The following is a 27,014-nucleotide window of genomic DNA, read 5'->3' as shown; positions in this document are numbered from 1 at the left end:
ACAAGGTACTTTCACTTGTGTTTACACCTGTAACACTACTGTGAGTTAAAGGCCTTTAATCCTCATTCTACAGACTAATTTTAAAAAGTAAACATCTTTTAAAATTTCAGTTAATAATAAGGGTCACTGAAAAAAAGTACTTTGAAGAGAGCACTAATTCAGTATTTCCATAACACTATTCTGTTCTCACTATAGGCTTAAATGTAATAAAAAAATATTACTAAAATTATACTAACAATAAAAATAAAGAAAACAACAAAAACATTTAAATTAAGAGTTAATGGTAAGCATAATTTAGTAAAAGATTATTTTTTAAATCATCCCACATTTGGTAAACAAAAGTTTACAGAATGGCCATCTGTATAGCATTTTCTTTTATCATTTGAAATAAAGACTGACCTCTGCCTCTCTATTACCATACTCTTAATTTCTATAATTATAAAGTAAGCATTCATACTCTATCAATATTGCTACCAGAATTCAATATAATTTCAAAACCAAGAAAATTTAAATACTTGAACAAAAACATTGGTGTGGGGGAGCTGCTGGTAGCTTATGTATAAACTGACAACAAGATTCGATTTCTAGTTATTTGAAAACATTTTCATATGCACTCACCATCATATTCCTATATACTGTTAAAAAATGTTTTAACAGTTCCAAAACAGAGTACCTCTATCAAGGTTTTCTCTTTTATCCAGTGATGCTTATGTTTTATTTTTAGACCACAGCACAATATACTTAAGGCTACTAACCATAATATGAAAGATACTACTAATATATATAAGTAACTCATTCAAATCTCATCCCCCCAAAATCTCTGAATTATATCAGTGAAACACAAATTTATATTTGTAATTTAACTAGACAAATCCAATAACAGTGTACTTACAAAACTGCGCTTTCCAGTGTGTGAAGTTGTTGATAATGAAGGTGTTAAATAATAATCAATAGTCCCTTTCTTAGCAGTATTTCGGGATTTAAGGTTGCAGAAGCACACACTTAATAGGGTAAGATGAAATGGCATCTTCACATTCACCATATTTCGAAAAAGTTTCATAAGGATATCAACCATTGGGGCCATCACATCATAATTTCCTAAATAAAAGGTGTAAGAAGACAATATCTAAACATACTATGTCATAAATTAATGTTAAGAGCTTAATCTAATTTATATTGCCTAGATTAAGAAATTAAAATCCTAGGTAGATATCATTGGGACACCATGACATTATATACTGAACTGGGACATCTCAACATTAACACCAACTGCCAAATGAGTTGAACTGCCAAATGAGGATTTGAAATGTTGAACTTTTAGTTGTGGGAGAATGTGGAGGTTGGAAAATCTCCACATAAAATTAAAACTGAACAAAATGGTCAAAAATAATCATTTTGAAATTCTGGAATGAACCAAAGGTGACAAAATTGAGAAGCACTGACTTATGAAAAACAGCCAGAACTTAGGTAAGAAAGTGGGGACAGCAGCCTTCTTGGGTGGGGTCGTTTGTATCCCCCACTCACAGAGGGCGGTTGGGATAGCAGTTTCACCAGGATGAAGCTGGCTGTCAAAGCCAGCAGCGACTGACCTGATTGGAGGAAGAGGGCAAGAGCCCACAACCGGCCATGATGCCAGAAAAATGAGCAAACTTGCTAGGAAACAAATGAGATCATGTGGCTCTTGAGCCCGGGACTGCAACTGTGGTTGGGGTGCGTGAATGATCAGTGGGCCAGACATAACATTCAACCAGGAGATCTGGAAATGAGAGAACCACAGCTGACTGAGAGCAGAGAAGGCCTAAGCTCGCCACTAGAGCTCGCCACTAGAGCTTGTCTGCCTAGAATGGACAAGCATACCAGGGAGATGCAAGAGGGAGGAGCGGAAGACCTAAGCCGAGGCAGTCCTGAAAAGAGCCTACGTCTCAAAAGTGCCCTCCAACCCAAGCACACCGCCCTGCACAATTCCAGCCTGTGGTATGGGAGCAAACTTTTGACCAATTATTGTCTAACTACCAAACTATGCAGACAACAGGGCAACCTCCTAGGAAGCCAAAATAAATGTTTTTAATTTCAAAAAGAACCTAAGCAGAGAAATCAGGGCAACACATCACAGGAGAGGTAGATTATGCAGCTTAAGTCCAGACAAGTTACAAACAAAGAAAAGGAAAAAAAACGCCCACAGGGGAAAAAAATCCAAATTGAGAGTTTTACATTATCTAAAATGTCCAATCATCAACAAAATATTACAATACATACAAAGAAACAGCAGTGTGATTCATACTAGGGGGAGACCAGTCAATAGAAACTGACTTTAAGAATGATTTAGCAAAGACTTCAAAGTTGCTATTATTTTTCTCATGATTTTTTTTTAAATTTCATTTTCAAATTTTCAGGTGCACTGGGTCTTCAATGTTGCGCTTGGGCTTCCTCTAGTTATGGTAAGCAGGGCCTACTCTCGAGTGGTGGTGTCTGGGCTTCTCATTGCTGTGGCTTCTCTTGTTACAGAGCGCCAGCTCTAGGGTACACAGGAGTTGGAGCGCACGGGCTTAGTGGCCTCATGACATGCGGGATCCTCTCAGACTAGGGATCGAGCCCATGTCCCCTGCAATGGCAGGTGGATTCTTAACTGCTGGACTATCAGCGTGCCTACATGCACACTAAGTCGCTTTAGTCTTGTCCCACTCTTTACAGCCCCATGGACTATAGCCCACCAGGCTCCTCTGTCCATGGAATTTTCCAGGCAAGAATACTAGAGTGGGTTTCCACACCCTCTTCCAGGTATCTTCCCAACCCAAGGATCGAACCCCTGTCTCCTGTGGCTAACACACCTATAGGACAACATCAAGCATATGTGCAATGAGACTCAGAAGGAAGAGAAAGAAAAAGGAAAGAATATTTGAAGAAATAGGAGCCCCAAACTTCCCAAATTTCATTAAAAAATTTAGTCTACAGAATCAAGAACCTCAATAAATTCCAAGTAAGATAAACACAAAAACCACTGGAGAAGTGAATGGCTACCCACTCCAGTATTCTTGCCTGGAGAATTTCATGGACAGAGAAACTTGGCAGGCTCAGGCCATGGAGTCACAAAGAGTCAGACATGACTGAGGGACTAACACACATACAGTCAAACTGCTAAAAAAGAGGTAAGTGACTCGTCATATAAAGGAGAACAAGGATACGACCATGCCTGGTAACAATTTACTGCCTCTCAACTCTAAAGCACCCTTAGTACCTGCTGTGATAATGGGGTAGACTCTGACATTTTCTTTACATTAAGCATAATTCTTAAGCTTTGTCAGTAGAGAGAAGTGGAGGATCCCTAAATTAGAAAGCGGGCTTCTCTTCCTGTTGCAGTATACTGTTTTTTTACTCTTTCTTGCTTCTGTAACCTGGTCTGTATACAGTACATACGTGTGGAAATATCTACTAGTGCTCTGCCATACCACATGTGAGTGGAAGGCTCAGTTCCTCAGCAACCCCAGCCCCAGTCAAGCCTAGTGACCGCATTCCCATGGCACCACCAACTCAAACACTGCACACAGCAGGCCTGTGCCTTGCCTGGAGTCCTTCCACACACCCACCTAACAGGCTTGCCATGCCTACATGGGCTGTTTCCTCCAGCTCTTCCTATGCAGGCACCATACCCTCCACCTTTGTACTAGCAGAAAAATGAAGACCTCTTCAGTATGAACACCTACTGATCTCAGCTTGCCCACATCCTGAAGGAATGTCAACAGAAGCCCTCCCAACGCAGACACCTGCGTACCCCAGCTCACGCGCTGCCCTGCCAGGGAGCAAACTCCCATCGTCCAAGGCCACCCGTGTGCCCACCAGTCAGCCGCAGCTCCTCTGGGGGGTCAGGGGGTGGTTTCTCTTGGCCCAGTAACTATGGAGCAGCTCTGGGCCAGGTAACTCAAAGGATCTCTCCAGCATTCAGTGTTCCGCAACCACACCTTCTCCTGGAGGGGAGGAAGACTCTCTCTCCAAGCCTGCTCTTCCTTGGCTACTTTTCCCTAGCCCCAGGGCACCTCTTAAGGGTATCTTTATACCCTTCTAGTTACTCCCTATCATAGTGTAGTAATTTTTGAAACCTTCAGTGTTCAAATTTCCATGTGGTTATGCTTTCTTGATTGAACTAGTGACAGGAGTCTCTACTGATTATAAACTATTTAACAGCTGCCTTTTCATCAAAAATAATGGAATACAAAGGAATGGAATACCATACTCAAAGTATGCAAAGAAACCAATCAAAAATTACATATCCAGACAAACCGTCATTCAAAAAATGCTATTTTAGAGGAAGAGGCCACAAATTTTAGTTCAGTAGAATGGTATGACAGTGCTGCTCAACTCTTCTTTTCAAATGTAAATCCTGAAACATGCTCCAGACAGACCATAAGCAAGGCAACAAAAGAAGGCTCAATAAATACAAGAGGATTGAAATTACTCAAAGTATCTACTCTGGTCAACATAAAGACAAATTGGAAATCAACAATGAAAGGTTATTTGAAACATAATCAAATATTTGTAAATTAAACAGCAAATTTCTAAATAAATTTAGGGGTCAAGGAGGAAATCACAACAGATATTAAAAACTATTCTGAGCTTAATGAATAAGAAACACAATACAACTTAAGGAATATAGCTAAAGAGAGCACTGCTTAAAAGGAAATGTGTAACTTTAAACCTGAATTATTAGAACACAGGTAAGTATAAAATACATAAAGTAAGCTGCCCATCCTAAGAACCCAGGAGGAAAAGGCATATTAAACCTAAAGCAAGCAGAAAGAAGGAAATAACAAAGATCAGAGTAGAAATAAATGAAATACAAAGTAGAAAGAAAACTGAGAAATTAATGACACCAAAAGCTGAATCTTTGAAACGATGAAAAACTGATAAACCTTACTAGAATCACAAAGGAAAAAAAGTTATCAAAATCAAGAATGAAAGACAGGATATCACTGTAGACCCTATAAAAATGAAAAGAATTACAAGGGAATATTAACAATTCATGATAACAAGTTAGATAACCTGGATGAAATGCATACATTCTGAAAAGATACAAATTACCAAAACGGACTCAAAATGAATAGAAAATCAGAATAAACTCATAACAAACAAATAAAATTCCTTTAAAAAAAATCTTTCCACAAGGACCGTGAATAGCCAAAACAACTTCATAAAATAACAAAGCTAGAGAACTTACACTACCTAATTTCAAAACTTACAACAAAGTATCAAGACAGGCTGGAACCGGAATAAGAATAAACATACACATCAATGGGATAAGAAAGGCAAAAAAGAAACCCTTACTTTATTATGGTCAGTTAGTTTTTGACAAAGATGCCATGGCAATTTAATGGGGAAAGAAAAGTCTGTTAACAAATTCTATGGAACAAGTGGATACTCATATGCAAAAGAATAAACTAAAACTCTTACTTTACACAACACATAAAAATTCTAAGTGGATTTAAATATAAATCTTAAAAGTATAAAATTTCTGAAAAAAAAAAGCATAAGAAACACTTATAATTTCTGCATTGGGCAAAGAATTTTTAGATATGATATCAAAAGTAATATCCATAAAAGAAGAAAAAACAATGAAAGACCACTACATAGTCATGAGTCAAGAAAATGATAGTATTAAAACATAAATGAGAATATGAAAAAAACTGGAAGCCTCTATACTCTGTTGCTGAATATCTGCCTTGTTATACTTACTTTGGAAGAAAATCTGGCAGTTTCTTAGAGTTCAACTACCTTACAGCCCAGAAATTCCATGCTTTGTAGTCTACCAAAGACGCACAAAAGCATATATCTGCCTGATGACTTGCACCCAAACGTTCACAGTCCCATTTTTTAGAACAGCCAAAAAATGGAAACAATCTAAATGCTCATAAAGAAATCATCTCATGCCATATAGTTAATTATCATAGTTTGGTGTTTTCTTTGGAGTTGGGAAGCATTCTCAACAGGGCATTTACTTTTATTATCTATTGAAACAAAAAAAGTTTTCTAATGAAAATTTCTTTTAGAAAAAAAGTACTTAATAGCTCACTAACTCCATGTGAGGATTACTCATTTTTGGATCATTTTTCGAACTCAAAGTTTGTTTTTTTAAGAGTTCAACCTGCCAACGAAATGATCAGAATGCCATCTAAATGGTCCGTTACCTGCCCCTAACTTCTGAACTATGTGAGATGGAATTGGGCACTGACGACTCTCACGGTTACAGAGCTTCTCAGATGAATACCGACGGATTACTAATCTTACTGTATGTGGCTTCCTTCCATCTTGGCAGACTCTAAAAATAAAGAGAAAGAGGAAACAAGGAATTAGAAAAAGTTTGGTGTTTTTTTTTTGGATGATCGACTATACCTCATTTATTTAAAGGTGCCAGACTGAGTAACTGTAACAATTATAAATATAGTAATACTCAGGCAGTAGGCAATACAGGTCCCTGAACAGCTCAAGTAAACTTCATAAAGTCTTCATAATAACACTCTTGAAATTTTCAATGTAAGGCTCTCAGGCCTCACACAGAATTGAGTGCTATCAGGAAAAAAGCAGAAATAAGATACAACTATAACAAGCCATTTTATTATCCAAATCCAAATCATAACTGAAAGTAACATATTAAAATCAACAGGAAATTTAAGAAACTGAGAATCATTTACTGACAGAAGCAAATATATGAAAAATGACAAATTTTTTACACATTAAGAAGACTACAAAAAGAAAACAAATATTTAATGAAATTATTTGTCAAAAAGCACTTCTCCAATATATCCAAGGGAGTCAGTAATATCACCATTACATGGCATATTAGAGCAATAATGTGAAAGGTCAATTATAGAATATATTTAGGAAAGGAAGCACTCGTCCACGAATCTTAAAAAGTGATCCATCCAAACGATCTTGCTTTTGTTGTTGAAAGCAAAAGTTTTAATGCCGTGGAAAATCTGCTTAAAAAGTAGAAAACTTTCTATATGTATGCCAATGCACTAAAAGATCACAAACATGAAATACAAATAGTATTAAGCATAATCAAATTGATTTTGAATTAGAATATTTAGATTTTTGTAGTAAGCATTTTTTTCTTATTGCTTAATCACAAAACTTCTTGACTGCTGTTTTATTAAGATAATAAAATATCTCAATTGGTTCCTATAAACGGTACTAGTTTAAACATCTTCCAGCTAAACTTGTTCTGTTAAGTTAATATGCAATTCAAAGAGTATAATTTGGCTCCTGTAACTAATTAAGACGTACAAAAAAAGGGGTTATACTCTAAGCAATCTTAAGGCCAGTACCTAGAAAAAGGATTAAACAACGTATGATTTTATACCTCTTACATATCTATAGTATTAATAATCATATGCCCAAGAACAGTCACGCATACTCAGATACTTTTTTTTTTTGCCAGCTAGATGGCATTATATACCTCAGTCACTGAAATAAGAAGCCACTGTATAGAAGAGAGCATGCCAAGCAAAGATAAGGAGATACGGTTAATAGTATTTCATAGGTTTAGGGCATCTGGACTCATTTCTGGGTTGATTCTACAAATAAGGGAACCTATAAAATGTATAATTCTTGTGGTTTCCCTTTGTCTAGAACTGTTTCCAGTAGCTAGGTATTTCATAATAGTCTCATTTAGCTGAAGCAAAGCAGATGACCCAGTTTCACCAGCATTCTCGAAGGCTCAGCCTGAGTCATATCCCTGAAGCTGTGTCATACAGTCAGCCAGCTGCGTGCAGCGAATGATGAGTTGCATGGCCTTGCTCAAGACATGAGAACTGCAATGCATGTGGCAGCAGAGTTGAAGGAAATTTCGCTTTATCAGTTTTCTGAGAGTAGTCATCCAAAAACGATTTTTTTTAGTCACAGAGGCCATCCTAACATCATTACGGAAGCACACTTACCCAAACCTGTTAGACCCTTAACACCCCATTTTGAGAAATCAAAGAAATGGGAGGAAAGGAAGTGACACTCTCCTATGGAGTATTGAGAAATAGATATATGATGGCAAAGGAGCATCAGAAAACGAAACGTCTTTTAGTTTATGCTATGCTACTTGTATACTCATAATTCCAATTAACACTCTTCATGTATTTAAAGGCCAGTAACCCTGAGCATACACACAGTCACCCTCACTGCTCACACACAGTCTCATTAAGTTATTCCTTCGTCTGACTTTGTAGTCTGAGGCACAGGAGATAAAAGGGTTCTTCTGCTTTCTCCATCAATTTGCTATCCTCAATCATCACAAATTTGTAAGTGTAGCGATTCCAGAGATACCCACAAAACTCCCTTAGGTAATGATCAGCAGCTTAAGATCCGCAGTAAACCACAATGTTACTAATATTGAGACCAGTGGAAGTAGATGAATTAAATTTAGTTAAGGACATATGTTACTAGCTGTGTAATACTTTATAATGTAGAGAGGTTCAGAGATAGATGATCTTTACATGTTTAGTCTCCAGTTAATCTGCAAATTCCAAGAAAGAACATCAAGTGTATATATATACTATACATAGTCTATATATAGTAAATATATAGTATTTCCATGCACTGTACACAGAATCTGTAAGAGGATATGGCAAAATGGAAAAATCACCTGTTCAAAAGACTAGCAAGTAGTTCTTCAATCTTAGTTTTAGCTTCAACTTCTGATGAACATCTAAATGAATCTTCCTCACTAAAGGACTACCAAAGAAGCACAAGTAAGTATTAATATAAACCCAAATAAGCATATCCAATCATCAGTGTATATGTCAACTAAATAATCAACACTTTCTTTACCTCTTACGCTTAGTTTGAGCCATTCAGTTCACTTTTATATTACATCTTTTTATCTGCAAGTTGTACTCCACTAGAAAGTGCATTGGAAATCAAGAAAATTACAAAGCTCTAGTACCAATGCCAAGCTTTAATGTGTGATTACAGTGAGGCTCTTAATTTCCTAGGACTTGAATCTCAGTTTAATCTTGGGCAAGTTACTTACCCTTTCTAAAATACAGTATCTTCATCTTAAAAAAAATTACGGGAGGAAAAGGGAGTAAGGGAGGGAGGGAAAGGTATGAACAAACGTTAATACTACCTACATGAAAGGTTTATGGTGATGATTCTGGGATAATATATATATATTATCATCTCACAGGAAAAAAAAATCAGTTACCTGGGTGATTATAAACTTTCTCCACTTCCTAAATCATTAGACTACTCTGAAAATGATATTTTTACAAATTATTTTGCCTCCTATATACAATACAGGCTATTAAAATTAAGCAATAGCCAAAGTGGCTAACTTGAGATTTAAATACTGATTCTTAGATTCAATTTAATAATATTTATTAATTTAATATAATAAGTAGCCTTCTCACAGGAAAACGATCACGTACTAACCTAATAAGCAAGTTGGAATGGTAAGAATTCAGTAGTAGAACTGGAAATCTTTATCTCAAATAATGCGACCACCAGTACTCCATTAAAATAAGCAACATCTTCATATACCTGAGGTGGTCCTGAGGGAGTCACAGGAGAGTCATCCTCTCCGAAACTGAGCTTCTGGATACGCTGAGCAACTGAAATTCCTAATTCCTTTTCTAATATTTTGGATGAAAAGGTCTGAAGATCACGCACACTACTGATGCCCAGTGCTTCCAGACGTTTGGCTGTTTTATAGCCAATACCTAAAGCAAAAAGAGCTGCATGTAGTGTTACAATAGCTTTTCTCTTTAAAATTAGCTAATTAAAATATTATAAATATATCAACCACATCTTTTGATACCATAATTTTGGATACCATTGTTATTTTTTTTGAGACCAAACTTAAAATTTAATGCCACAGAAATGAATTTTAATACATAGATTACTGATAATCTATAAAAATATAAGCATTTGATCTTCAGAGATACAAATTTGCCCAATGATATGAAGAGGTCATTGAACCCCTCAAGAAAATCAGTTTCCTCATCTTTAAAATAAAAAGTGGACCCAGCTGCTTGAGAAGGTCCTTTGTGGCCGTAATATTTTCTGTACAATCCCAAAATAGAGTTAGTGAAAGACCAATTCCATTCTCTAGAGGAAGGTACAGTATTAAAGTATGAACCAGGTACTAAAAATAAAGGACCGTATGTTTCCAGGTTATAACTTTCATGATCATATTCAAACAATATAAAAGCACGTAAAACTAGAAAAGTACTTTCATGTATATAGATTCCTAATATAGATTCTCTCCAGAAAACGTCAGGTTTTTGGGGGGCTTTTGGTTTTCACCAAGAGCCAAGTACACTTTCCTGACGGTTCAGACAGTAAAGAATCTGCCCACAGTGCAGGAGTCATGGGTTCAGTCCCTGGGTTGGGAAGATCCCTTGGAAGAGGGCATAGCAACTCACTCCAGTGTTCTTGCCTGGAGAATCCCAGGGACAGAGGAGCCTGGTGGGAGTCCACGGGGTTGCAAAGAGTTGGACCTGACTGAGGAACTCACACACACAAGAGCCAAGTACACAGACTCTATAAGAATTAATTATGCATAACTATAATATTTAAACTTAAAAGAAATACAGTAAAACCAATATATGTATTTCAAATATATTTGTCTTACCAGGTATTTCCTTTATGTGGTTCAAACTATGAATGAGATCTTGAGAACTTTCAGGTAGTAAGACTGTTTGTTGATTTGGTTTAAAGACGCCAGAAACTAATTTTGCCAATAATTTGTTAGATGCCACTCCAGCACAGCCAGTGAGACCCAGCTGTTGGTACATGGCTTCCCGCATCTCGGCCGCAATATGAGATCCAACAAGGAGTCTGATATGCAACGTGTCACGTGGGTTTACAGCTACAGAAAACAGCCGATGTTGAAAGTCATCGTCAAAACGTTGTTTGTTTTTTAACAAATGAGTTTTTAAAAGATAAAGGGCTTAATCTATATCCAACCCTACCCCTCAACACCACCACACTGCTGCACACTTAACTAAGCTCTTTGGCTCTTCACAGCAATTCTGTAAAACAACTATCACAAGCGAATTCCAAAGGCCTGTGATAGCAAATACATACTGAGAGTGCTGAATGATTAACAGATTACAAAAATTGATCTCTCATAAAAAATTCCTACTGGCACTACCAGAACTTTTACTCATGTTTACTGGGAAGTAAGCATAAGAGTAAAAATGTTACATTAATGACATAGTTAACATTTCAAAGATTTGAATTTAAAGTTTTCACACCAGTGGTATGTGCTACTAAAAACAATTTTGGATTTGTATAAAGTTTAAGACATCTTTTATTAAAAGTATAGGCAAATTGCTATATGGAAACAAATTTCCTTAGATGTGAAAAGGACACTAGAGTTATATGACACAGTCCTGATCCTCAGGAGTATTTACATCTGAAGTGCCATGATGTCTATAATTTACTTTCAAATGCTCAACAATCTATCAAATGATCAATAAACAATAAGATAAAACAAATGTGTAAAATGATACAAAAGGAGTATCTACAAGGAATGGCATAATGACTATTCTCACTGTACTGTCCCATCAACTCCTCTGTAGGTTTAAAAAAAATTAACAAAATCTTATGTGAAAGGGAAAAGAATCATGAAGAATTAGACTTCGTAGGCCACAAAGCCAAGGTCTCTATAATATGTTCTAACCAGTAGACTCCAAGTTTGCTGTAAAAATTATACAGAAACACACCTGGAACCTTCTTGTTACCCAGACCTTGTAAGTGACAAAAGAGGACAGATACAAAGGACACGTGAAAGCTTCATATTTTCTTATAAAAGAGAACTGTAGCTCCACCTCTTTTCTTCTTTAATATCAGAGAGGTGGAGAATGACTGGAGATTGATCACAATAGCTCTCGAAAAGGGGAGTAAGAGGAAACACAGGCAGGCTGAGACCCAGGAGCAAGTACGTCAGGACAAATCTCATACAGAAACACAAGAGCTTGCCTTCTACATGGTAGGGTCTAGAAGTCACCAGCAGTCACTAGATGTTTGACAGCCCAAGGAGATATTCAGTGGAGCTGACTGCAGCTTATTTTCAAACACAATACTGCCCTGGAAATATCATCAGTCACTGGCACTTCAATTGTTAAGTAGATGAATTTCAACTGATTAAATATGAGCATACAAAGGACGGTAGGTAGGCCAGGAAGCTCCCACAAGGGCTAACATGGGAGGCTCTTGTTGCCCTGGGAGAATAGAAGTGAACAAGCAAAGAGGCAACAATGGCAAATTTAGTCTACCTAGAATTTTGCTTAAGATGGTTTTACGAAAACCAAAAATTACTCCAAGAAGCCAACTCCTGTAACTTAAGGATGGCCTAAAAGAGGTATGACACTTAAAAATGGTTAACACAGGACTGTGTCAGAGAAATGAAAAGTGCCCAAAGCACTGAGCTGTATGTCATCAAAATACCATTTTCTGCCTGTTTAATATGGAATAACAATATCTAATTTTAATCACCTTAGATGGCTGAACTATGGCAACAAAAGCCATAGAACTTTTGAAAGACACAGTCAACTCACTGAACTGATTGAACATTAAGAAATGCAGGTACTTTAAGTTACTAAATGGAGTGCGTAAGAACCCACTTACATTGATTATTGTATACATGGCCCGACACAGTCAGTGCTGAGAGCTCATCACTCTGAAGCTGCTCTAGTCTCTTCTCAACCATTTCTGTTAGATCCACAAAATTTTCATCAAACCCAAGTCTCTCAACAACTGGACTAAATTCTTCCAACAACTCTAAATTAAAATAATATTGGAGCAGATATAACTGATTATAACTAGAATAGATTTAACTCTTTTATTCATGCTTAAAAAATAACAAAATAAAGGTTTTACATATATTCACAATTACACAATATCTTGAATAAAGTCAGTTAACTGGGATTTTTTTTCCTGTGCCATATTCTGCGCAAAAGCAATATGTTCCAATAAAATAAGTCCAAAAATAACATTTCCTGGGCAGATACTCATAGCAATATATTTACCACAATCTCCTACACCAATAATTTATCTGTAGTACATTAAATATCAATGAACATAGTTAATTATAATCTTGAAGCAGTAGGTCATAGAGTCTGCTTAGAAAAATAAAGTAATAATATACTCAGGCTATATTTTTCACTAGAATTTTAAAAAGGCAAAACAAAATAAAACTTAAATTTCCAATGAATACTAAGTCAAAAAGAAAAGTTCCTTAATACAAAATATACTACAATGCAACATTTTGACTAGTCACCCTCCAACTCGTTCCCTAAGGACAGAGACGGATCGTGACTCACACGTATCCGAACGTCCAGCCTCTAGCACAAATGCCAGTCCTTATGTCAAATGTTTCCTAAATTGAACTGAACCAAGATTTGAAATAAGTTCAAAAAGACTATCAAGTCTCATTTTTAGGATTAAAACTAATAACTTTGAAACCATTAAGAAGAATTTTCACTTCTCTCTGAATCATCTACTGATACCAGCTGGGTAGCAGAAAATAACTTATTAGTCACTTATTATACAAAAATGCTTATGTTCTAAAAAAGTCCTATAATATGAAAGCTCTGTTTTATTGGTGCTAACACTGAAAACAGCAGGGTAAAACAATTAATAAAGGAACAGTATGATCTAGTGACCTTCAAAAATCACTTCCAACCTACTGAGAGAAAACAGAGGGAAAAACTGACAATGTGTCTGACCATATAAAAGAATTCTTTGAATTTCCCTCACCAATTTTTGCTTTTTTTCTCCCAAAAGTATATATCTGATGCCTAGCAGTAACAGGTAAAAAATAAACGTTTATCAAAACAATACTACAATAAGGAAAATAAAGGACAAATTTTAACTACCACGCAGAAAAGCAAGTTAAATACAGAATCATGTACAAAGCTGGTGGACTGCTGAACATGGACTGATTACATTAGTTCTATTACTAGGTCATAGGAATAAATCACTTGTCCATTTGTGAAGTTAACCTTTTTGGCTGTCAATATGTCAATTTCATAAACAAGATGCATTTATTACACCTTATGATTACACAAGCCAAAGGAGTTTGTAATTACAGAAAAAAATGGAATACTGTAGAATAAAGGTATAAAGTAAACAATAAGGTTATATGTCATAAATAGTTCTGAGGTAATTCAGTATACGACTATTAGGCTACATTCCTATTTCAACTCCAAAAACACCATGAAAAAAATTAACAAAATAACTTTTTATCAATGTATAAATCATGCTTAGAATATTTCTTGTTATTATATTAGCGCATTTTTAATTCTTTCAAGATACTAATTTATAAATTAAGAATCAGTGTAAAAACTGAGATTTATGCATTGATTTTCTAGTATGATACTTTTCACTGTGAAGAGTTGCAGTGGTACAGAAATCATTTAGACTGATTTGTCTGACATTATAAAGGAAAAAAGACAAAACATGTAGATAAATGACCAAAAATACATGAAAAAAATGCTCAAACTTCTCATAGAGAAATGCAAATCAAAACAACGATTTACTTTTTTTTCCAACTATCAGGCAAAATCTTTATGAATATCTAATACTCTCACACTTACTAACAATGTGCTGGGAAAACCTGAAGTGCATCATAGAGCAGTATGCAAATTTCTAATGCAAATTATCTTTGCTCAAGCAGTTAACCTTTAGGAACTTACTTTAAGGATAGCTTCATGAACGTATGTGAAAATTTCTATATGAAAATGTCTACTGAAGCACATATTGATATTTTTTAAGAGCAAAAAATTGGTAAGAGCCTAATAACCCCTCACTATAAGAGAAACCACATAATTTATCATCCAAAATGAGATATTTTTTTTAATGAAAGGAGATGCAATTAATGATTACATAAGGACAACAGGCATAAAATGAGATATACTGTCTTCAAATCAGTAAAGGAATGGTTAAATAAGTTTGGGACAAAATAGAATACTGTGCAGGCATTAAAAAGAATGAGGCAAGAGTTATATGGATGATGTGAAAGATCACCAAGAACAAAGATGTACAACTATATGTATTACATCATCTCTATGTACAGAAAAAATTATTTTCTGAATATTCAGATATATATATATAATTGTGCACAGATACACAAGTGGTATTTTGGGAGTACAGTCTTGTCTTTTTTGCTTGGCTCTCCCTTCTTCCCTCATCCCCCTGTTTCAGCACCACCTCTGCCCCTCCAGAAGTTACCCAGGGTTAAATACCGAGTATACACCCTCTCTTCTTTCTCTTCCTAAGTGTACATAGACACATACACATATGTGGGGGAAGGTGTTTGGGTCACTGTCTTACACATATGGAAAAACCTGATAACAGGTTTTTGCATCTTGCTTTTTACCCACTCAACAAGGCATACCTCTATGAATCAAATGAAATGATACCATTTGAGCTATTTTTAATGGCCATATAATATTCCATTATAGAGACGTCTTAAATTCATTTAGCCATTTTCATCCTGATGAGCATGTTCTCATTCCATATTTTTAGCAATTATGAATCATGCTATGAGACATTTTTGTACATATATGTTATCATTTTATTTCTATTTGATAAATCCCTAGCAGTTATATTATTGGGTTAAAGAACATAGTATGTATCTTTAATTTCAAAAAATGCTGCTAGATTGCTTTTTTTAAGACTGTAATACTTTGTTTCTACTTTTTCTCACATTCTTATTTTTAGTACCAATGAATTTAAGCATCCCATTTTCACACTGTCCAGTTTGCTTTTTGTCAACTGCCTATTCATATTCTTTGTCCATTTCACTTAAGCTTGTTTCCTCATTAATTTGTAAGAGCTCTGGGATAGTATATTTAACCCTTTCATCTGAAAACTGCTACAAATAACAAAAGAACAAATAAAAATAATAGCAAACAAGTAAAAAGCTGATTCTTATACAATTAAAATGATATCTATTTGCCATATGCCAGTACATGTATGGTTTCATTTTTCCTATAATTTACTAATACAGCAATATTCAAACCCAAACCTTAGTAAGCGGGAGTTTATCCACACTTATACAAAAAAATCTAAAAAAAAAAACAAAAACAAAAAACTAATATACTCATTATCTCTGCTAACAGTTCCTAACAACTTGTTTTTTAATTATGTTAATCAAACATTATAGAAGTCTCTCTCAACTACCATTAGTACATTAGAGTACAGCATATTTCTTCACAGTTCATTCAAGCTTGCATTTAAATTTATCTGGTTTTCTTCGGTTTATCTTCTTCCATCTCCTCACTTTAAAATTTTTTTACATTTTCTCATATTTATATAAACATCACCCATGACTGAGTTCAATTCCTTCCAACTATACGTTTCTTTCACCATTTACTCATAACATATTAAGTCATTCTCACATAAATTTTTTTTTTAATGAGAAAGCCCCCAAATAAGAAAACTGACTTATGCACTTTACACTTACTGAACGATCATGTACTTAACAGGCATCCTATATAAAATTTAATGCTGAAAGTATATTGCCCATAAATCTGTACCTGTAACCTTGTATGACATCTCTCTGTAACGAGTCAGGTCTTCTCCATTAACTAATACTAGCTGTGGACATTTTTCTTTTGCATCTCTGACACTCATAAGTTTCTTAACTCCAAGTTTCCTAGCTTCATAGTTGCAGGTAACCACCAAATATTTCTGCTGAACCCCTACAAAAAACAAACATTTTTTGAGAAAATTGAAAATTAAAATTTACTTATTCCATAATATAATTGTAAGTTATAATACAATGTTTTGATAAGAATAAAAAGCTCTATCTCAGTTAAAAAATATAGCCTCCATCCATCAAAGTTCTATGAAGTACAATTTAACAAATCAATTAGGGGCTTCCCTGGTGGCTCAGAGAGCAAAGAATCTGCCTGCAATGTGGGAGACCTGGTTTCAAACCCTGGGTTGGGAAGATGATCTGGAGAAAAGAATGGCTACCCACTCCAGTATTCTTGCCTGGAGAATTCCATGGACAGAGAAGCCTGGCGGGCTACAGTCCATGCAGTTGCAAAGAATCAGATATGATTGAGCAACTAACACTTTCACTTTTACCACAAATCAACAATTCAATGAACTCTTCAGCAAGAAGATACAGATCAAGTCCTTCCAGGATTTTTTTCCAACAATAAAAACCCAAATTATATTGAATAAACTCCATATAACTTTATATATAACTCTAGGCCATGTTTTACCAAAAGTAAGGCAGATGAAAGTAACTGAATACAATTAACTACTGGTCTCTACTAGAAAATCTAACTTGTCTTCTGAATAACTTCTCAATTAATATAAAGCTATGTTCTGTTACAAGTGCCAACCTACAACAGTTATTAGTAATCTCCCCCAGTAAATGTTCTAATGACTGAACTTTTCTTCACAGTAACCTACAGAAAAGATTAAGACAGTGAAGTGGCATTATGAGCCCCCTCCTTATCAAAAAGATTAAATTATGATCATCTACACACTGCTTAAAAATTCTAATTTACCAGTGACTTATAATTGCTAAAACTGTTTGCTTTTTTTTCTAAAATTCTCATATTATAAACAGGCAAAGGAACATTTCACATATTTTTGATATGTCAAATGATGCCCCAAAACAGAATCACGGGGTCAAAAGTAATAAATTATGCTTCGTCAGTAAACTATATTAAAAAATCAGATTAGTCACTTCCTTAACTAAAAAATCAGTCTTTTAAGGCAGGATTATATGGACTCACCATTGTGTCACCAGCCCAAGTTAAGTAGTCATATATTTGGTAATGGTGGCTCAACAGTGAAGAATCCACCTGCAATGCAGGAGACTGGCACTTGATCCCTGGGTTGGGAAGATCTCCTGAGAAAGGCAACCCACTCCAGTCTTCTTGCCTGTTGAATCCCATGGACAGAGAAGCCTGGCAGGCTACAGTCCGTGAGGTCACAAAAGAGTTGGATATGACTTATCGACTAAACAAATTAAAATGCAGTAATGAATAATTACCAGGAAATGAGGAATATTATGCTGACGGTTTCTAGGAGAAAACAACACAGCCTTTCATTTCTATTAGCAAATATTGTTGTTGTTGTTTAGTCATTAAGTCCTGTCCACCTCTTATAGGACCCTGTGGCCTATAGCCTGCCAGATTCCTCCGTCCATGGGATTTTCCAGGCAAGAATATTGGGAGTGGTAGCCATTTCCTTCTCCAGGGATCTTCCAGACCCAGGGATCAAACCCACATTGGCAGGCAGTGGATTCTTTACCACTGAGCCAACAGGGAAGCTGGCATCTTAATTACACAATCCCTCTTTACTAATCATTACTTACACAACATCTTACAACGCTGCTGCTGCCACTAAGTCGCTTCAGTCATGTTCGACTTTGTGCGACCCCACAGACGGCAGCCCACCAGGCTCCCCCGTCCCTGGGATTCTCAAGGCAAGAACACTGGAGTGGGTTGCCATTTTCCACTCTTAAAATGCTACTAATTAGAAATGCCCAATGAAGAAAATTCAGGTTCCCTAATCCTAACTCCTTGACATCTTTAGGAAATTTTGAAGACCCTAGACCTTGGCACACAGAAGGCGATGGCATCCCACTCCAGTACTCTTGCCTGGAAAATCCCATGGACAGAGGAGCCTGGTAGGCTCCAGTCCATGGGGTCACAAAGAGTCGGACACGACTGAGTGATCTCACTTTCACGCATTGGAGAAGGAAATGGCAACCCACTCCAGTGTTCTTGCCTGGAGAATCCCAGGGACAGGGGAGCCTGGTGGGCTGCCGTCTATGGGGTCGCACAGAGTCGGACACGACTGAAGTGACTTAGCAGCAGCAGACCTTGGCAAGCCAAAATGTACTCATCAGTCATCCTCTGTTCCTTAGTAAACTAGGCTGAGCTGAACTGGGCTTTATCAAAACCAAAGTAGACACCAGGGGGTAGCAGCAAGTGACCAAAACTGCTGTTGATGCTTTTCAGTTCAGTCGCTCAGTTATGTCTGACTGTTTGCAACCCCATGAATCGCAGCACACCACGCCTCCCTGTCCATCACCAACTCCCGAAGTTCACCCAAACTCATGTGCATCAAATCGTCGATGCCATCCAGCCATCTCATCCTGCCGATCCCCTCTCCTCCTGCCTGCAATCCTTCCCAGCATGCTTTTACTCAAAGATAAATCCTTACTACATGCATAAAATTTTAGAAATTTACTTTTCCAATGTAAAAATAAAATAAGCCAAAACACAATACTCGGTAATTCCCCAATGTAAAATTTCTTTGCCTTTTATTTTAAAACATACTTATGTTTTCATGAAAAGCTTGTACTATGCATGCCTTAATATTTTGGGTTGTTCAAAATCCAGTTGTTTTGTCACACAAAATCCAACTATTTTGTTACACAATTCAATAGTTAATTTCAAAAGTAGAATAGTTGAAAATGCCTATTAAAATTTTTTTAAAAGGTTATTCTTGAGATAAAATGGCTGTAAAATTTCAAACATTGAGAAAAAGACCAGAAGTTTATTGTGGTCTTCCTGTTTATTTGGTTAATTACACTGCTTCTCTCACATTTGCCATTTAGTAAATGAGGCTCATGAAGTTTACATCCAGTAGTGAAATAAAGATTACTGTCCATAAAGCATCAGAGAACTGCTGCCAACATTAATATGCTTAATAAATCAGAATAAATAACAAATCATATCATACAATGAAAATAGTATCAAAGTCCAGAATTACCTAAAGGTTTGTCCTTTAGTTCTGGATTGGAGATCATTTCTACTTGTGCATAAAAGCAATCCAGATCCACGTGTACTATGACTCTACATGAAGAACTTCCTGCTGGTTCCAGCTCATCATGAACTGTGGCACAATATGCAACCAAATGAAAAAAACACATTCAGCCTGTTTATCACCTCTGAGCAACTGCCAGTCCCTTAAAACATGGCAACCAACAAAGAATATAGAGTGATTTTTAAGTTTTTTTCCCCTGGATTTATTACATGTCTCAAAGAATCTAAAACTTACAAGGATATGAAAGAAACTCCACCTACAAGAGAGTCCTCAGGCCTGTTTACTATTTCTTGGTGTATTGCATTTTTCTCAGGATAGTAATAAATTTTAAGGGAAAAAAACCTTTTATCAATAATGGAAGACGCAAGAGGTAATCCTAGGACTTTGAAGTTTATAGGAAAACTTAAAGTAAGTTGGAAAGGGCTGAAAAGTTTGTAAACACAAATCTTCCAACCAACTTAAAAATTATCCTTCCCTGGTGGCTCCTTGTAAGATTTAACCTGCCAACGCAGGAAACTGAAGTGACTTAGCAGCAGCAGCAGGAGACATGGGATCAAACCCCAGGTGGGAAAGATCCCCTGGAGGAGGAAATGGCAACCAGCTCCAGCATTCTTGACTGGAGAATTCCATGCACAGAGGAGCCTGGTGGGCTACAGTCCATTCCATGCAATCACAGAAGAGTCAGACATGACTTAGCGACTAAACAACAACAAAAAATTATTCTAAGTGGCATGTCCTTAAAAAAACAGCCTGAAACACAAAACAGAAGGCAGAATCTATGGGTCCCAGTGGACTATATTTAGCTCCCAAGAGATCAGGATTATTTGGTTCAATGCTGAATAGCCGATACCTAGACTACCAATGGCAACCCACTCCAGTACTCTTGCCTGAAAAATCTCATGGATGGAGGAGCCTGGTAGGCTTCAGTCCGTGGGGTCGCTGAGTCGGACACGACTGAGCAACTTCACTTTCACTTTTCACTTCCATGCTTTGGAGAAGGATATGGCAACCCACTCCAGTGTTCTTGCCTGGAGAATCCCAGGGACGGAGGGAGCCTGGTGGGCTGCCGTCTATGGGGTCGCACAGAGTCGGACACGACTGACGTGACTTAGCAGTAGCAGCAGACTACCAACAAATACTTGCTAAATTTAAAGACTGAGTAAATATTTCCTGGATTTTAAAAAGTAGTTCACATCTTGGTGGAGGGGTCAGAGGGATAAGACAGGAGATTTCAGCTATTAACAGCAGTTAAAAACAAGGCAGGCTAAAATGCCATGTGGTATCCTGGTTTGGAGTTTGGAACAGAAACAAATTAAATGGAAAAAAAAAAAAACCCTGGTAAAATCTGAATAAAGCTTGTCCTTCTGTTAAGAGTATCAATTACTATGCCAACGTTACTTTCTTTTGACAAATGTATCACGGTGACGTAAGCCATTAAAGTCGGTAAAAGTTATCTGTGCATCTCTCTGTAAATCTGCAAGTATTTAATATTTTTAAAGCTTTTTAAAAACGAAGGGCTGGGAGACTGGGAAGGAGAGAGAGCCTTGGCCCCAAACCCCGGGGGTTGGGCCCCGAGGCTGGAAGCGGATCAGCAGAGAGGCGGCCACTTGCAGACCCGGCCGGGTTCGGTTCCGAGCCGGGCGGTCCCTTCCGGGCTGAGGCCGGGCCGCAACCGCTACCAAGTGAGCGACAAGGTTCCCGCTTCCGCAGCCCTGAGGCCCCCGAGGCCCCTTCCGCTTTCGCGGGGCTGTTTGAGGGGAGACGAGCGCAGCCTCCATCACCCCACTGGACGCGCCCGGCCTTCCCCTTCTGGGCGAAGCCGCCCCTCTCGGGGACCGTGGCCTCAGAACACCAAGCGGCGAAGGGCCGCCCTCTCGGCGGAGCCGGGAACACGCCAGGACGCGGGCGGGGAGGGGACGGTCGCTCTCCAACGGCCGCCGCCGCCGCCGCCCGGGGCGCCCGCCCTCGTCGCCCCGCCCCGCCTGCTCATTTACACCAAGGGAGGTCGTCGGGCTCGTCAGGCTCCAGCGCCCCGGGCCAGCCGCCGGGCGCCCCCGCCTCCGCCCGCTCCATGGCCCGAGTCGAGTCCGCTTCCTCGTCGTCGTCGCCGCCGCCTGCCTCCTGGGGCTCCACCCCCCGCTTCTCCATTCCCCCGCGGCGACCGCCCACCGAAAGGCAGCTTCCGGCCGCGGCCGCCCGCGCTCCGCGGGGAGCAGCGGGGCTCGCACCTGCGCAGTGTGCGCTTAGCCGCGGGCTACCTTGATGGTCGCAAGGGCTGCAAATCCTCCTGACTTGCCTCTGGGACTTCTCTCCAGCGTAGCCTTGAAGGAGGGTTTACCATCCCAAACAGCTCTTCCCAGCCCCCGCATGCGGTCTTCGGAGTTACGTTCTTATCACAAGTTTTAAATGTTTATTTTTATGTAGAAGGCAGCTTGTTCTCCCGGTCAACTGTTAGAAATGCTAACCCGGAGATGCTGAAATTTTATGGTGATGGGGGTGGGGGAATCGATGGAAATTATGGTGAGAGCCAGGCGACCTTGTAAACTGATTGTGTTAGTTGCTCAATCGTGTCCGACTCTTCGCAATCCCATGGACTGTAGCCCACCAGGCTCCTCTGTCCATGGGATTCTCCGGGCAAGAATACTGGAATGGGTTGCCATTTCCTTCTCCAACTAATACGATTAGCTAGTATGTTAAAATTGCGTTTTGTTGTTTGACTCAAAGATACTGTGACACTGCTGTATTTAAAGTGGAAAACTTAACGAGGACCTACAGTATAACACAGGGAACTCTGCTCACTGTTAAGTGGCAGCCTGGATGGGAGGAGAGTTTGGGAGAGAACATGTGTATAGGTGTGGCTGAGTCCCTTCACTGTTCACCTAAAACTATCGCAACATTGGTAATTGTCTGTGTGTCTGTGTGCTAAGTCCCTTCAGCCAGCTGACTCTTTGCCACCCTATGAACTGTAGCTGGCCAGGCTCCTCTATCCATGTGATTCTCAGACAAGAATATTGGAGTGTTTGCCAGTTCCTTCTCCAGGGGATCTTCCCAACCCAGGGATCAAACCCACATCTCTTAGGTCTTGTGTGCATGGGCAGGCAGCACTCAGTTCAGTTCAGCTTGGTCAGTTGAATCCCACTTTTTGCCACCCCATGGACTGCAGCACACCAGGCTTCCCTGTCCTTCACCACTCCTGGAGCTTGCTCAAACTCATGTCCATAAAGTCAGTGATGCCATCCAACCATCTCATCTTCTCTTGTCCCCATCTCCTCCTGCCTTCCATATTTCCCAGCTGCTGCTGCTGCTAAGTCACTTCAGTTGTGTCCGACTCTGTGTGACCCCATAGACGGCAGCCCACCAGGCTCCCCCGTCCCTGGGATTCTCCAGGCAAGAACACTGGAGTGGGTTGCCATTTCCTTCTCCAATGCATGAAAGTGAAAAGTGAAAGTGAAGTTGCTCAGTCGTGTCTGACTCTTCGCGACCCCATGGACTGCAGCCTACCAGGCTCCTCTGTCCATGGGATTTTCCAGGCAAGAGTACTGGAGTAGGGTGCCATTGCCTTCTCCGATATTTCCCAGCATCAGGGTGTTTTCCAGTGAGTCAGCTCTTCCCATCAGGTGCCCATAGTATTGGAGTTTCAGCTTCAGCATCAGTCCTTCCAATGAATATTAAGGACTGATATCCCTTAGGATTGACTGGTTTGATCTCTTTGAAGTCAAAGGAACTCTCAAGAGTTTTCTCCAACACCATGGTTAAAAAGCATCAATTATTCAGTGCTCAGCTTTTATTAAAAAAGCTAAGATCATGGCATCTGGTCCCATCATGGCAGATAGATGGGGAAACAGTGGAAACAGTGACAGACTTTATTTTGTGGGGCTCCAAAATCACTGCAGATGGTGACTGCAGCTATGAAATTAAAAGACACTTGTTCCTTGGAAGAAAAATTATGACCAACCTAGACAGCATATTAAAAAGCAGAGACATTACTTTGCCAACAAACTTCCGTCTAGTCAAAGCTATGGTTTTTCCAGTGGTCATGTGATGTGAGAGTTGGACTGTAAAGAAAGCTGAGCACCGAAGAACTGATGCTTTTGAACTGTGGTACTGGAGAAGACTCTTTGAGAGTCCCTTGGACAGCAAGTAGATCCAACCAGTCCACCTTAAAGGAAATCAGTCTTGAATATTCATTGGAAGGACTGATGCTGAAGCTGAAACTCCAATACTTTGGCCACCTGACTAGAAGAACTGACTCATTGGAAAAGACCCTGATGCTGGGAAAGATAGGATGAGATGGTTGAATAGCATCACTGACTCAATGGACATGAGTTTGAGTAAACTTCAGGAGTTGGTAATGGACAGAGAGGCCTGGCGTGCTGCAGTCTATGGGATCACAAAGATTCAGACACAACAGAGCAATTCAGCTGACTGAATTGACAGCTTTTTATAGTCCAACTCTCACATCCATACATGACTAGTGGAAAAACCATAGCTTTTGACCACTATCACCACGTTGGAAGCCCTAAATGGCTATACTCCAGTACAAAATAAAAAGTTTTTAAAAATACCGTTAGATTGTGTACCTGAATTTTTAATCATATGGAATAGGAATTTAATACATGAGCTTTGGCATCTGGTAAAAATCTTAAATGCATCCCTGGTGTCTGAGACAGTAAAGGACCTGCCTACAATGCAGGAGACCTGTGTTCAATCCCTGGGTTGGAAAGATCCCCTGGAGAAAGGAATGGTAAACCACTCTAGTATTCTTGCTTGGAGAATCCCATGTACAGAGGATCCTGGCGGGCTGAAGGCTATGGGGTCCCAAAGAGAGGGACGTGACTGAATGACTAACATACACACACACACACAGTCTTAAATACAGACCCTCCAATTTGCTGACTATGACATTGGGCAGGTTAAATAACTGTTCTGAGCCTGTTTCTTCACCATTAAAAAAAAAAAAGTCTTGAGCGTATTGAGATTAAACGAATAAATGAAAGTTAACATATGCTCTAATATTCCAATGAATTTAAAACACCTGGGTCATGGAACAATAGAAGGTGCTCAACAAATGTTCTTTCTCTGTGCTTTTTGTTGAGATGCCTCATGTTCCTGTGTGTGTTTCTTCCAGTAGAGAAAATTTCTATGTATGTGTGTGTGTTTTTTTAATCTGGCATAGTATTTCTCTGGTTTGCATCATTCTCAACGTGGAGAAATTAAAATTTTCTACGTATGTATATTCACACAATTACTTTGTTTGTTTTTTTTTTACAGGAGTCTCTCTTATAAATAGGGGTGAAAACGTTGAGAAACCCTTTAAAGGACATGCTGATGCATCTGTAAAGAAGAAGGAATAACAGGCAGAGCTGGGGCTCAGTGGTTTTAGTATTAAGACCCAGTCTTCCTTTTTGGAATTTTACTCTTAGACATCCAGACCAGTTTCCTATAAGTCTCCAGGATAGGATCAAATATACCAATTTAAAACTATGCTGCTTTCTTTGTGGTTGCTGTTTCTTAAGTCTAGATAACGTGCTTTCTAATCGAGTGGCTCTTGGCCGCTTAGTGCCTCTTGGCTGTCATCAAGGGTCCAGGTGCTTGCAGACAACTAAGATGCACGTGTGCTCAGTCGTGTCCGACTCTTTGCGACCCCATTAGCAGGAGCCCGCCAGGCTCCTCTGTCCGTGGGAGTCTCCAGACAACAACACTGGAGTAGGTTGCCATTTCCTTCTCCAAGGGATCTTCCCGACCCAGGGATCGAACTTGTGTCCTCTGTGTCTTCCTGCATTGGCAGGCAGATTCTTTACCACTGAGCCACCTAGGAAGCCTGAACATCTAAGGTATTTTGTTTTAATTTCTCCATGTTGAGAACGATGCAAACCAGATAAATACTATGCCACATTAAAATAGTTCCTTTATAAGAGCCCTAAGCTCACTTAACACTCAACAGCTTGACCAACTGTGAACCAGCATTGAAAATCAGCACCCATGATCAAGCCCTCTTTGGTTAGTTGAATATATGTCCCTCTCAATTGTGAAATTGAAGAGTGACTTAATTTAGTAGAAGAAAAGACAGATGGAAACTTAAAAGCCTAGGGGAGTGAGCTGGGCTCACTTTGTGAGTGTACAGCCTTTGCAATAACACAGAGCCCCACTTTTAGAAGGGCCCATCGCTTGGTTTAATGTTCTGCTGTTGCTGTCTTGAAATTCTTAATTTTTGAACGAGGGAGCCCTAATTTCCATGTTGCGCTGGACCTCAATTATTTAGCCAGTACTGGGAACAAAGGAGGGAAGCAGCATAGAAAACGATGCTTATAAAACACTTGTGTGTCGGGCACAAGCCTAACAGCATAATAGCCTAAAATTCACTATGCCTTGGAGGGTGGGTATCATCAGTTTCATTTTCCCAAAGATGAAACAGGCCAGCAGAGACTAAGATGCTTACTCAAGATCATGCTTCTAGTAATGGTAAATCCACTTTCCAGAGTTTTCCACAGAGAAGAATTCAATGAGAATGTTTCTTCCACCAAAGAAACATTTTCTTCTGCCCATTTTTCTTGGTGCTTCCTTGGCCCGTTTGTATTCTTTTTTCCATCCCTTCCCAACTTGCCATCTGCTGGTCAACATTGTACTTTGCATTCTCTAGAATTTCATATAAAGGGAAATTCTCCAGTTACTTTTATATGGCTGTTTTCACTAAGTGCATAGATATATTTAGTGCTATTCATGTATGTGCAAAAGCATGGCATTAAATAAGAATAAGCAAGGCCCTGTTATGTATTAGAGCTGCATTGTTTATAAGCAAATGTCCTTTGATGTACTGACAATCACTGAGGAAAAGAGTTGTTTAAAGTGAGAAATGAAATTCCAACTAAGTAAACTGAAATTGTTTCGTATCAATTTATCATCAATAAGAGAAGTTTGAATCATCTGCCTCATTAAAAAGAAAAACCCAAAGTAAAATTTACTTAAGCTAATATGTGTTACTTTGTTGTGGGATGAATTAGGGAAAGCTTTTTTTTTTAAAATCAATAAATCCCTTCCCCCAGTTTTAATTCATTGGCTCTAAGATCATTTCCAGAAACAAACATTTTGAGCATGAATCATAACTGTATTTCGGAGAAGGCAATGGCACCCCACTCCAGTACTCTTGCCTGGAAAATCCCATGGACAGAGGAGCGTGGTAGGCTGCAGTCCATGGGGTCGCTAGGAGTTGGAGACAACTGAGCGAC

General features: G+C 38.7%; 1 protein-coding gene across 10 annotated transcripts in view; it reads right to left on the bottom strand.

Moving 5' to 3' along the window:
- Positions 1 to 21,965, bottom strand: part of POLI (DNA polymerase iota) — a 44,224-nt gene extending 22,259 nt beyond the window's left edge. For 4 of the 10 annotated variants that reach the window (XR_006057805.2, XM_060405282.1, XM_027961059.2 and 1 more), the window contains exons 1-9: positions 21,783 to 21,965; positions 19,735 to 19,857; positions 16,527 to 16,691; positions 12,613 to 12,765; positions 10,613 to 10,849; positions 9,520 to 9,698; positions 8,624 to 8,712; positions 6,177 to 6,307; positions 893 to 1,098 (exon numbers count right to left, since the gene is read on the bottom strand). Coding sequence is in view for 9 of the 10 variants with exons in the window: in XM_060405282.1 (XP_060261265.1) it covers positions 893 to 1,098; positions 6,177 to 6,307; positions 8,624 to 8,712; positions 9,520 to 9,698; positions 10,613 to 10,849; positions 12,613 to 12,765; positions 16,527 to 16,691; positions 19,735 to 19,857; positions 21,783 to 21,936 (1,437 nt within the window). In the remaining variant the exon portion in view is untranslated. Of the gene's footprint in view, positions 1 to 892; positions 1,099 to 6,176; positions 6,308 to 8,623; positions 8,713 to 9,519; positions 9,699 to 10,612; positions 10,850 to 12,612; positions 12,766 to 13,307; positions 13,374 to 16,526; positions 16,692 to 17,744; positions 17,859 to 19,734; positions 19,858 to 21,782 lie in introns of those variants that run through there. The other 6 variants (XM_027961056.2, XM_060405283.1, XM_060405281.1 and 3 more) reach the window with 6 other exon arrangements.
- Positions 21,966 to 27,014: the final 5,049 nt, after the last annotated feature.

This window comes from Ovis aries, chromosome 23 (genome assembly GCF_016772045.2).
Source record: "Ovis aries strain OAR_USU_Benz2616 breed Rambouillet chromosome 23, ARS-UI_Ramb_v3.0, whole genome shotgun sequence".
Classification (NCBI taxonomy): Eukaryota; Metazoa; Chordata; class Mammalia; order Artiodactyla; family Bovidae; genus Ovis; species Ovis aries.
Note: the sequence above shows the minus strand (reverse complement) of the source record. Positions and strands in the feature narration are given on the sequence as shown.